Genomic DNA, 12,868 nt, shown 5'->3' on the forward strand with positions numbered 1-12,868 from the left:
AGCAATTGTGGGGTACTCTAAAATTTTGGATTAAATTTCAAAGAGTAAAAAATGGAGAGGAAATTCATCATCATCATCATCATAAATGCACACTTAAATAAATTGTGGGGAGGCGGAGGAGGAAGTTAACGTGTAGCCGTTCCAGAACGTTAGGGCAAGGGGTTGGCGTTACGCAAAGGCGCGCGAGCGTACAGTGGGAGTTGTGAAATCACGTGGCACACTCTGTCTGTCTGTGGAATGAATGACCCAAGGTGCTTTTTGGCCATATAAAATAAAATAAACGGAAGGAAATAGCAACACTGGAAGTACCCTCGTTTACTCCGGTTTCCACATTGACTCTCTTCTACCTCTGTATTTCCTTCTCTATGAAGGTAAAGATTTCCTTCCTCTCGTCTAGGAAAGATCTGGGTTTCAGTTCCGATTTCTCTGTCTGTTGTTTTGCTGATTATTTTCTAAATGTTTTACGTACCATTGCTATTGTCTTTTCTAGACTATCGTTGTGGAAGGGAGCAAATTATTCGTGTTTAAGACCCCCGAATCCATGGCTCCAATAGGTCGCAAGAAGAAGAACAAGAGGGCTTTCGTGTTTCAAAGGTTCTGAACTCGTCTTCTCCCTGTTTATCAGCTTTATTCTTTTATTTGTTGATTGTGTTGTCAGAATCTAGAGATAGGATTTTTCTTTCTTTTCTTTTTTTTTGTTATTTAGTTGAATGAACTTTTTTTTTTTTATGGATGCCCATTTGCTGAAATTGCAGTATACAATCGATACTGAACCTTCCAGTGCATTGGCTTGTGGTGTAGCTTAGTTTCGGGAATTGATGATAAGTACTGTTTCGATTTGGGGATTTAGGGGAGAATTATGTTCCGGGGAAGTGTAGCTTTTTTGCTGATCTGATCTTCTGTTGATATAGTTTTGGTGCAATCTTGCTGATTTTTAGTAAGAGTAGTATTTTGTCGGACTGGTTATGTTTTTTGAGATTTTGTTATACTTTCAATTGGCTCTGCTACATGGAGTTCTTGGGGAAGAAGAGGAAGGGAGCTGATATTCTACCAAGTTGTAGGGAAACCACTATGCCGTTAACAGTGATTTGGTCCTATTTCTCATTGGAAGATTGCTCGAGGCAGAAAAAGAAATGCAAAGAAGAAACTGTTTTTGAATCAGTTGGTTCTCATAAGCTTGTAGTTAATGGAGTTGTTACAGCCCCTCCTTGTGGAGGCATGTCTTCTGACACAGTGGCAAGGGGTCTAAAGAGGAAAATTGGGTGTATTGATGCAGCTACTCAACTGGGTAGGAAGAAGAAGATTGAAGAGGATTATTATCTGGGTGCAGTTATTGGGCAAGGGAAATTTGGGTCAGTGGTCTTGTGTCAGAGTAAAGCAAGTGGAGAAGAGTTTGCTTGCAAGACATTGTGCAAGGGGGAAGAGATTGTGCACCGAGAGGTGGAGATAATGCAGCACCTTTCTGGCCATCCAGGTATAGTCACACTGAAATCTGTATATGAGGATGCTGAATCTTTCTACCTTGTCATGGAGCTTTGCCCTGGTGGACGCTTGCTGGATCACATGGCTAGGGAGATCTGGTATTCTGAGCAGGCAGCTGCTAAGATAATCAAGGAATTGATGTTAATTATTAAATATTGTCATGACATGGGTGTGGTTCACAGGGATATAAAGCCAGAGAATATCCTCCTTACAACTTCTGGAAGAATCAAGCTTGCAGACTTTGGTTTGGCTGTGAGAGTTTCAAATGGTGATTACCAAATATTTATGCTACAAAGTTTCATCCTAACTAGAAATTGTTGCTGAGTCCACAGTCTTAGAACTATTCATGTCATTTGAACTTATTTCGTCTCGAACTTATGATGCTCTTAATTTTTCATGGCTTCTTTGCAACAAAAAAAAAAAAGAAAGCTAGGGGAAGGTTACATACAAATACCGCCCCCGTGAGATTTGCCCCCCACCCCCAACCCCCTTTATATGAGTGTGTTTAAATTTATTGGTAAATTTCTTGGGTGCAACTTGTTTTCACCATGCTGATGCTTCTTTGCTGTGTTTTTGATAGAATATTTTATAAATCATTGTAAATGATACACTTACATTTTGTTTGCTTATACATCTCATGGTTCTTTAAGCGTCTATATTAGAAAGAAAATCTTATTGTCCTTGACTATGAAAATTTTTATGTTGATATAGAGACCCTGTTCTTTTTAAGATCAAGTTGAACAAATAAATTTGGGTTTTTTGGACTGGGATTTTATCTTCTGCTAGTATATCTTGCAATATCAATAGAAGATTGCTACTCTCTGAGTGTAGTTATCACAAAAAATAGAAAGGGAAAATAAGAAATAAATAATTGGTAATTCTTTTGTGGTTTCCAAGTACATTATGGAGTTGACAAGTCAAAGAGTACTAATTTGAGTACTATGTTGTTTTGTGGTTTAGACTGCAAACTAATGAGATAAATTATGGCCAGCTGCCTATTGTGAGATCATGGACTAAATGACTGTAGCCAACCCTTGGTTAGTGCATTTTTGGTCTATATGTTTTGGCTTCCTGTCTTAACCATATCTCCCTCTTTCTTCATATAACATAGTTTCATAAGGAATGTGATGACTAGTTGGAGTGGTAGATGATGTGAGGTTGCACCCGATTGTGATTGACTCAGCTTTGTGGTCAGGTAACTATTTCTTAAGACTTGTCAGTTTTATGGATTGTCTATCTAGATCCAGTGGATGAATCTGACTTGCTCTTTCACCTGGTGTTTGTTTGCATGTTGTCCTCAAAGTTGTTAAGCTCATACAGACCCTTGTTTAAGACATCCTTTAAATTGGAACAGGTATCTCATTTCTGACTAAAAAGATAATTGCATGCGAGTTGTGAGGGTGATGGCCTAGCCACCTTGCTTATTGTTTAGCTTCTGGTCTCCACAGGACTGTTTCTCTTTTAAGTAACTGGCCAATACATCATTTCAAACTATTTTCATTATTATCATGTTTTCTAATTTTTAGTGCCCTTCTTTTCCCAACTACTCTGTTTCTTAGTGATTGATTCTAAAATCACATATAAACTTCCAACACATGTTCCCTCATACAGGTCAAAGCTTATCAGGCGTGGTAGGAAGTCCCGCCTATGTAGCGCCAGAAGTTCTGGTTGGAAATTATTCAGAAAAAGTAGATATCTGGGCTGCTGGTGTCCTGCTCCATGCACTTCTGGTTGGTAAGCTTCCATTTCAAGGTGATTCTTTGGAAGCTGTGTTTGAGGCTATCAAGAAAGTGAACCTTGATTTTAACACTGGAACATGGGAATCAGTATCCCAGCCTGCTCGTGATCTGATTGCTCATCTGCTAACAAGGGATCTTTCAGCTAGATTCACTGCTGAGGAAGTACTAAGTGAGCATCCATATAGCTTTCCTTCTTTATGTAGTTTACATTTCAGCGAGAGATCAGATGACTAGACAGAGTAAGAGGCCAACTGCTACCATTGTGGTTGTTCAGGGTAGTAATTAAATCTGTTGGAAATTTAAGTTATTCTGGGTATAGTTCCCCATTCATCCCCTTTTCTGAATTTCCTTTTGCACATTTCAAAGGGAAAGGCTGTGAACACTTGCTCCTTGCACGTACAAAAACTAGGTAAATACTCCCCCCAAGTAGACCAGCTGTCTGTACTTTCTACTGCTGTCTGTGAGGGCATCAATGCTAAGATAGTTGCATTTGTCTCAAATTCTATGCACTGTGCTTGCGGGAGATGGGGGGTTGTCAAGTCCTTAGTTCCAACTTCCAACCAGAATAGTTGTCTCATCACTTCTGCAAAACTCCATACGCTGAACTTTGGTCTGCTTACATAGGCTTGAATATTTGATTTTTATTTTTATTTTTAAAAGGTTCAGCAGTAGCTGTTTTCTTAGCATCTTTGATCTTGAGTTGGTAGTTATTAGATCTTTTTGCACAGGTCCAGAGTACGTGTTCTCTTGCTTTCGCTTCTTTTTAAGCCCGTTGTATTGTTGTCTTCTAACTTCCTTCCAATGTGTTTCTTTCTGCAGGTCATCCCTGGATTTTGTTCTACACAGAGCCCACATTGAAGACGCTAACATCCATGCCAAAAATGAAAAACCATGTAAGATTGACCTCACGACAACTGACTTCTATAGCTGGGGTAGGGTCCGAGAGAAACAAGACAGTAACCAACATCTGTCTCAATGATGACTCTAGGCTAACCTTCCCATCTGATAACTCGACAAAGATGACTGAAGATGAAGATGAAGATTTTGTTGATGTCCTTGCCATGGCAATTTCGCGCGTGAGAATTTCTGAGCCAAAGAGAAGTCGGGTATGCTGCCCTGCTAATCCAATCCAACAGGAGTGTTCGTCTAACATGACTGTTAACAACCTCTGTACAGCATTTTAACTCTGCAGTATAATCTGTTGGATGACTGAAGCTAGCATTGAGCCAATGCTGCCATTATTATCTATAATCTCAAGGGTATAGCCTGAGAATGTTAAAAAGTGCTCTAGTGGTGGCTGTTCAGCGCAGTATGACCTAACCATTATATGTATACTTGTTGGTTCCGTGAAGGATAGAGCTTAGGAACGGATAGTAGAACAGATAGCAAAGGAGGATAGCAAATGAAGAAAAATAGATAGTAGTAAAGGAATTTTAGCTAAAACTTGAAAGCATAGAACAGAAGAAGATCACTTCACTTATTGAGTTTAATAAATTGTTTAAATAGACAAGTTATTTTTATCTAACAATCTATTCAAATACTTCCTTAATTATAAGAGATAACTATCAAAATAAACTCCAGCTAAGATTAATCAAATAATTCAAAAGTATAGCTTAAACTTTAGGAGTTTTAAATTAATCCTTATCCGATAAAATTTATCTAACAAACCAGCTAAGAGATAACTTTGAATTTGAACCTCTTTCAGCAGCTTATAGCTGCCGGGGCATTCTTTCACAACAATACTGGTGCCCAGATTTCATGTAAATAAGATGCATGCGAGTTGTGTTTTAACATGTATTGGTTATGTTACTTGCTTGCTCATATGTATGAAGATACATATTGATGAATGGCCAGTGTGGAAATCGTATGGGCCCAGTGATCGATGCTCATCATGTTGAGTAGGAAATTGGTTGTTCAGTTAGATTGGTTGAAATGTCTAGAGTATGTGCTTGGCTAGCTCTGGCATGTTATTGTTAAGCAGGTACCTCCATGATCTTGTAGTTACTTTATGAAAATGACGCCTAAATGATAAGAAACAGGAACTGAATTTCTTCATTCCTTATGTTTCACTAGCTTTAAGTATCGAAGAAGAGTTAAGCGAAGTAGAATGTCACCATGCCGCCACTTGAGGTTGGCAACTGGATCATCATCATTGCTAGAGAGTTCAACTGAAGCACTGTAGAGTTCACTGTCAATATCCCATTTATGACAAGAGTCATGTCTTAAACCGGCCCTTCAATAGGACGTACAACATATCCTACAGTAGACACACACACACACACACATATACTCCCGCTCTCTACAGGTACAGTGATGGCTGTTGACATCTCTACCAGCTTTGATCACAAACATGTCACCCTAATCCCTCAAAGTCAGTTGTCACATAGATGCTAAACTAATTATCCAAGTCATAACTCGAAATTCTATAATAAATCATGAATGTTTTGGGGCAACCTAACCTATTCGTGTATGGTTCAACACACGGGACATTTCACCTAGTTTTATGAGAGAGATTAACAGGACAGAGAGAAAGAGATGGAGACACATGAAGTCAACTGTGTACAAAACAGAAGTTAGAATTTATGTGCTAATTCCATCATGCATAACCCTTCTTAATTTGGCACACTCTTTATTCTATTCTTCTTAAGGTGAAGCAACCCCCCAGCAATTGCATGTGACAGTGGGATGCTTCTCCATCCCATCCCATTCCATGCCACTGTCAAATAAAGCAACAAAACCCAGCACCCAATATTATCGTCGTCATGTGATATTGCCCTAACTTGGTTTATTTTATTAGATTGGGATTGAAAATGGAAGCGGACAAAATGGCAAGGTCATTCACTCATTCACTCACTTTGATGTATAAGCTCTCTTGGTTAGGTTAGACTTGGGGATTCCCTTTCCAAGCTACAATACATTATGTCCTCCCAATTACCGGCAACAAATTGGCGGAGAAAGAAAAAGCGTGGCCGGATATCCAAATCGGCAACGTGGCTCAATTCCCACCTCTCCATCTCCTTCTATTCCTATTTTCCTTTTCTATGCGCTAAAACAAAGTTGTACTCCAAGTCTTTATTGGCAATAACAATAGGAATAATATTTCTTGCTTTTCAGCACAACAGGGTTAAAATGTTGAAGTAATTAGTCAATACCTTCACTTAATGAACAATAATTGATGATGGGGATTCAGTTCCAAGATAAAATATGAAAATATTTTTGGTGGGGATAAGATCTAAGTCATCAGTTAAGATTTAATCATAAGGTCACAGAGTTAAATTTAATCCATAATAGACTCAAAGCTCCACTCGAAGGTATCCAAGTTAAGAAGATAAAAGGAGGGTTCAAGCACAAGCCCACACTCATATTGTATCACCAAGCTCACCCAGGAGATCAAATTTAACTATTCAAGTGACATAATTTTAGCCCTTTTATCAGTCTTACAACAAGAATCAAGTATCTCATTAATTACTCATTGATTGCATCATTACTGTATCATAGCTTTGAGTACAATGATTGAAGATCTATTGGGGGACCAAGTTTGGCCCTTCTTTTGTAGGTAGTGTAAGTCCCAAATAAGCTCGGGTTCAAGAATCGCTAGAAATATCCTAAAATCGAGAATAATCAGTTGAGAACATGACCATCGTTTGAATTAGGTTTTGATTCATCATGAAACATTCATCTCCTTAGAGCCAATTTTACAAATATTAATTACCTGTTTTTTTGGCATGGTATTGCATGTAAAGCAGCTGCACTTGAGTCGCATGTGAAGGTTGGTTGTCTATACATACAGTAAAAGCATAGACAATTTACCTAGTCTAGTAAAAACAAAACAAAAAAAAAAAAAGTACTAAGATTTGGATTTGTAGCCACAAGAGTGATAGGATGAGACAGAAATGGACGAAGTCGCACGAATTCATACCTGCAGTTGGACTTTTGCTTTGTGCTTCTTGTGGTCACCATGCATTTACTTGTCACATTTTTAATAACACTTGTATATTGATCTAACACGTTAATATATAAATACTGTCAAAAATATCACAATAAATGCTCAAATAACATTTCCATTCATTTTTTGGGGGGTTGAAGGGGCGTCTTCATCATCCAAGGAATGCCATTAGCCCCCCAATTTAATGCCCTTATGATGAGGGCCCCAAACTCTGAACAGAAACACATGCCTACTGTCACTCTCATTAACCATTTAACTCATGGAAGACTTCCCAACACCACTAGGGAAAATACTTAGTGCTACACTGTACTGCTGTACCAAAATAAATCAATTTCTTTTGAGTCTTGTAGACTCATGATGGTTAGTGCCCAATCTTTTGCAATGAGCAATAAACATTACCAATGAACTGAAAACAAGAAGTCTCCTCCAGGTGGGCCGGGAGCACCAAATTACATTAATGTCAGAGAGTTACAGACTTAATTGCAGTCAAAATCTAATTAACTTCGTGCAGCACAACTACCATAGAAACTGATTGTCGATGTGAGAAATGAAATGCACTTTCTTGCAACTGTATGTTTGGAAAAAGAAAAGAAGCACAGTGGTTATGCCTTGGGAGAAGAATACAATTAATTAGAAAGAAAAAGTTGAAAAGAATCCAATGAAACTTGTAACAGAATGGAGAGTGACTAATATATAAATTGACTTGACTTGCTTTTTTTTTTTTCTTTGGGAAAAATATCCATTTCAGAGCATTATTTTGGGTCATAAGAAAGTAGAGATGGAAACACAAACACTGTACATGATTTTAAAAAATGAGTCTTAATTAATGTTAAAGAAGGGGGCAGGATTGAATACTTAGCCATTCTCACAGCTACTTGGAGCTCTCATTGGTCCCACCCTTCCTTATCTCTACCCCCAACAGGCAGGGAGGAGCATTAAGCTCGCTACTGCAGTATCTCTCACTCATTCAATTACCAAAACAGAAATAGAGATCAACTGCAAACACACGAATCCAGTAGTACTAGTAGCAGTAGTTGTAGGCTTTTGTGGGAAATCAAATCAAAGCATCAGACAGACAATCATTCAAAGTATCTGCAAAGGGAGGAAGGTCCCATTCCCATGGCCAAGCATCCACACCAAACCCTTTGCCCAACCACCCAATCACTACTCCTGATCTATCTATCCATAATCCCTTCCTTCCTGCTGCTACAAACAAACTACTCATACTCCATCTGTCATCGTTAATAATAATTAAAAGAATAATTAATGCATCTGGGTAATTAATTATTTTATTCTAGCTAGCTAGGCGAAACTAAATTACTATTGAATTATGAAAAGGAAAAAGAATGTAGTTTTCATGGATGATAGAGTTTCCCAAGTGTCAATTAATCTTTCAATTAGTTGGGCTTGGGCAAAGGGTCTCTACACACAATGACTGGTCATAAAGACTTGGGTCCCATGGTACCCAACTGTCGCAGCACTGAGAAGCATTTGCGCTGTTTACCATTTGTTCACACTCTTAGGCACAAAATCATATCCATTGCATCTTCCAGTCAAAAGCCCATTTGTTTAGCTCATTTACAGGGGATGGTCTACAACTCTTCTTCCAACTTGCTAGCCAGCAGAAAATAGCATCTCCTGCTCCACATTGGCTAACTAATTCAAAGCAATTAAAATACAAGTAAAACTGAGTGGCCATTCGGTAAATTAGAGATTTCTTACGTCTTGCAGGAATGCAGACAGTACCAGCCATGTAAAAAGTTGTCTTTATTTCTTGCCTGCAGAGGAGATGGAATTCAAATGGGAATTTTGGCAATTGAAATAGTTAGTACATGATAAAAAGGTAAGGAAAATTAGAGACAAGAAAGAAGTCGGAAATTGTAAGGAGCTTAAAGAAATAAAAGCGGATGCATCTCATGCCCAGACACACAGAGAAAGTAACTTCTTCATTATCCCAAGCTAAAGAAAAAGGAGAGGAATGAAAGGCAAAATGATCCAAAAACAGTGCCTGTAATGCCCATAACTTCACAGCCTGTAATGAGGCCTTGAAAATCTGTGAGAAAGCCGACAATTAGAAGATAATTCCAAGCAATCCCATGTGGGATTCTTCCTTTTTCGCTTATCATCATCAGCGCAGCTCGCTTTCTATCCGGTTGGATGTTCAGAAGCCTTGGTCCTGAGCCACTTCCCTCGGTATATTCCTTTGTTCACCTCTTCTGGGACTTGAGTCTCCATCATGTGGGATTCGGAGAATGAATCAGTTGCAGGCAGAGACCGCCACAATGGAGTGGTTGCTTCCAGCAAGCACGGAGTCAAGACTGATGGGTTTGAGCAAAGAGGCCAATCCTGGTATGTAGTTTTACAGAATCCCGCACTCTCCTCAAAGTAAATTATATATGTATGTATATATGGACCATCTCAGTTTATTATACTTTATTTTATTTTACACTTAATCAACTTAATCAAAGATCAACAAAATTCTAGGGTGGGTAAAGCTAGTAACAGTCTTTGGTTTAGAACTCTGCCCAAGAATTAATGATGGTGTGGTTCTCTGATTGAACAATTAGGTATGTTGCTACTGATATTCCAAGTGACTTTCTGGTTCAAGTTGGAGATTCTAGTTTCCACTTACATAAGGTAGAGTTCATGTAATCTCTGCTAATTAGATAATGGAATTGGAAGCCCTTTTCAATTAGCAGCAACTAATAAGATTCTTTCTCTCTCCCTCCCTCCCTCCCTCAAGTATCCACTGCTTTCCCGGAGCGGCAAGATGCACAGGCTCATATACGAATCACGAGAGGCAGACCTGGAGAGAGTAGTTTTAGATGATCTACCTGGCGGAGCAGAGGCGTTCGAGCTAGCCGCCAAATTCTGCTATGGAATTGCTGTTGATCTCACGGCGACGAATATCTCTGGCCTAAGATGCGCGGCAGAGTATCTAGAAATGACGGAAGACTTGGAAGAAGGCAATCTGATATTCAAAACGGAAGCATTCCTCAGTTACGTGGTTCTGTCATCGTGGAGAGATTCTATTCTGGTATTGAAGAGCTGTGAGAAGCTCTCCCCCTGGGCGGAGAATCTCCAAATCGTGCGAAGATGCAGCGAGTCCATTGCGTGGAAGGCCTGCGCCAATCCGAAAGGGATTCGATGGGCATATACCGGAAAACCGCCCAAGGTTTCTAGCCCTAAATGGAATGATATGAAGGACTCGAGCCCTAGCCGGAGCAACCACCAAGCCCCTCCCGACTGGTGGTTCGAGGATGTTTCGCTTCTTCGGATTGATCACTTTGTTCGAGTCATCACTGCAATTAAGGTGAAAGGCATGAGATTCGAATTGATCGGCGCTGCAATAATGCACTATGCCGCCAAATGGATCCCCGGCTTGATTAAAGAAGGGGCAGGAGCGGGAGATGAATTAGGCAGCAACAACAGCAACAGCAACAGCAGTCGCAGTAGTTGGAAAGGAGGGCTTCATATGATTGTGGCCGGAACTAAAGATGAAATACCAACCGTTCAGGCGAAGGATCAGCGGATGATCATCGAGAGCCTGATAAGCATACTGCCGCCGCAGAAAGACAACGTCTCGTGCAGCTTCCTTCTGCGGCTGCTGAGAATGGCGAACATGTTGAAGGTGGCTCCTGCTTTGGTCACCGAACTGGAGAAGCGAGTGGGAATGCAGTTTGAGCAAGCTACGCTACCTGATCTTCTCATTCCTTCTTACAGTAGAAGTGAGACGCTCTACGATGTGGATCTGGTTCAGAGGCTTTTGGAGCATTTTCTTGTTCAGGAACAAACAGAGAGTTCAAGCCCTAGGAGGCAGTCTCTCTCAGACACGCACGTCTACGAGACTACACAAAGGGGGACTAACAATTCGAATGCCAACAAGATGAGAGTGGCAAGGCTTGTAGACAGCTATCTTACGGAAGTTTCTAGAGACAGAAATCTGTCGCTGACAAAGTTCCAGGTCCTGGCAGAGGCCTTGCCGGAATCAGCAAGAACCTGTGATGATGGGCTGTATCGAGCAATCGATTCCTATCTTAAGGTAATTCATCAAGGCTAGCTCTACGTACAACTATATTTATGATAATCGAAAGACGAATTTAGGTAGGTAATACGGTACCTACATTCTTCATGAGTAAACAATTTCCTGAATTGGTTTTGTGAAAATTTATTCTGATAGGCACATCCAACGCTCTCAGAGCACGAGAGGAAGCGGCTCTGCCGGGTCATGGATTGCCAGAAGCTCTCCATTGATGCTTGCATGCATGCTGCACAAAACGAGCGGCTCCCGTTGAGAGTGGTGGTGCAAGTTCTCTTCTCTGAACAGGTGAAGATTAGCAACGCTCTAGCCAACGGCACAACCCTGAAAGAAGCCGGCGAGCCGGCCCACTACCAGCCCCTGGTGACGAACCGGAAAACATTGCTGGAAGGAACGCCACAGTCATTTCAGGAAGGATGGGCGGCAGCTAAGAAGGACATCAACACGCTTAAGTTTGAGCTTGATAGCGTCAAGGCCAAGTACCTAGAGCTGCAGAATGATATGGAGAATTTGCAAAGACAGTTTGAGAAGATGGCAAAGCCGAAACAAGGATCAGCATGGAGCAGCGGGTGGAAGAAACTGAGCAAACTGACCAAGATGACAACTTTAGAGTCGACGAATGATATTGGGGGGCCTCACAATCACGTACCAAATCCAGAACAGAATAGGAAGACGCCTAGACGGTGGAGGAACTCCATCTCCTGAGTGAGAACTAATAAGGCATGCATCGGTCGGTCAATCGATAGAGTAGAAGAAGAAGAAGAGGAAAGAGATTTGCCGAATTACACAAATTAAGAGGTACTACCCCTACCCGCCGCATTTCAATCTTTGTTTATTAATTAGTTGCCTGCAATACAATATTGCTTTTGTTTCATCCTGAAACTTGTCCGGTTCTCATGCATTTTCTTGATGCCGGCCATCTAGATTCGGAGTTTTTTTCTCATCATATCTGTAATTCTTTACGTTGTTCATTGTTCATTGTTCAAGTGTGCTAAGTTTGTCTGTCTATGACTCTGAGAACCCAAATTTGGACAATAATCAGCATTGTAATTGTATGACTGAATCCATCAACGGCTACAGTTTGTGTCAGTTACATATTTCCCCATTTTGTGTTTCTTTTAAATACCCAAGTTTTCTTAAAGGACTTTCTGTTAAGATTAAGAACAATGAAATATTATTTGAAACACATAATACATGCTAACTAATGCACACTACTAATCTGGATATGCAGTCAATTAGGCCGCTTATCTAAGACACATTCAGATAGACAAGTTAAACAATCACAATAAATGAATTAGGCGCGCAGCATGAACTTAATATTATTAAAATGATACTAACCAGTAACTTAATTTGATTTTTTTTATTAAATTATTAATTCCTTTTTACATCCCATATCTAGATTAAATTTATATTTAATTTAAAATGATTAATATTGAAATAGTTAATTGGGTTTAATCGGTTAAATTGGATTGTGTATCCAGAATTTCAACTTGGGCTCAATCTCCCAAAATATTCATTTACAGATATCTATTTGCGTTACACGTTGTTGGGCATCCAAAGCCCAATCCCCTTTCTATTATGTCAAGTAAGTAAGTACACATGGACATGGCATATAATAAATCAATTCAATCTCTCCTCTGCATTACAGTCAGTCAGACTCAG

At 39.9% G+C, this 12,868-nt stretch overlaps 2 protein-coding genes across 3 annotated transcripts; both read left to right on the forward strand.

The window, feature by feature from the left end:
* Window positions 1–138: 138 nt before the first annotated feature.
* Window positions 139–4,572, forward strand: LOC127810358 (serine/threonine-protein kinase PEPKR2-like). 2 transcript variants are annotated; one of them, XM_052349791.1, is made up of 6 exons: window positions 139–371; window positions 491–594; window positions 756–1,750; window positions 3,094–3,216; window positions 3,310–3,390; window positions 4,041–4,572. In XM_052349791.1, exons 3-6 carry the CDS (start codon window positions 1,009–1,011, stop codon window positions 4,403–4,405), a joined length of 1,311 nt encoding a protein of 436 aa, XP_052205751.1. In that variant the 5' UTR covers window positions 139–371; window positions 491–594; window positions 756–1,008; the 3' UTR covers window positions 4,406–4,572. The 2 variants fall into 2 exon arrangements, with proteins under 2 accessions (XP_052205751.1, XP_052205750.1); XM_052349790.1 differs by having other exon boundaries at window positions 143–371; window positions 3,094–3,390.
* Window positions 4,573–9,076: 4,504 nt separating this feature from the next.
* Window positions 9,077–12,295, forward strand: LOC127809664 (root phototropism protein 3). The gene is made up of 4 exons (XM_052348645.1): window positions 9,077–9,516; window positions 9,735–9,804; window positions 9,911–11,209; window positions 11,348–12,295. Exons 1-4 carry the CDS (start codon window positions 9,404–9,406, stop codon window positions 11,909–11,911), a joined length of 2,046 nt encoding a protein of 681 aa, XP_052204605.1. The 5' UTR covers window positions 9,077–9,403; the 3' UTR covers window positions 11,912–12,295.
* The last annotated feature ends 573 nt before the right edge of the window (window positions 12,296–12,868 follow it).

This window comes from Diospyros lotus, chromosome 9 (assembly GCF_014633365.1).
Source record: "Diospyros lotus cultivar Yz01 chromosome 9, ASM1463336v1, whole genome shotgun sequence".
In the NCBI taxonomy this organism is placed as follows: Eukaryota; Viridiplantae; Streptophyta; class Magnoliopsida; order Ericales; family Ebenaceae; genus Diospyros; species Diospyros lotus.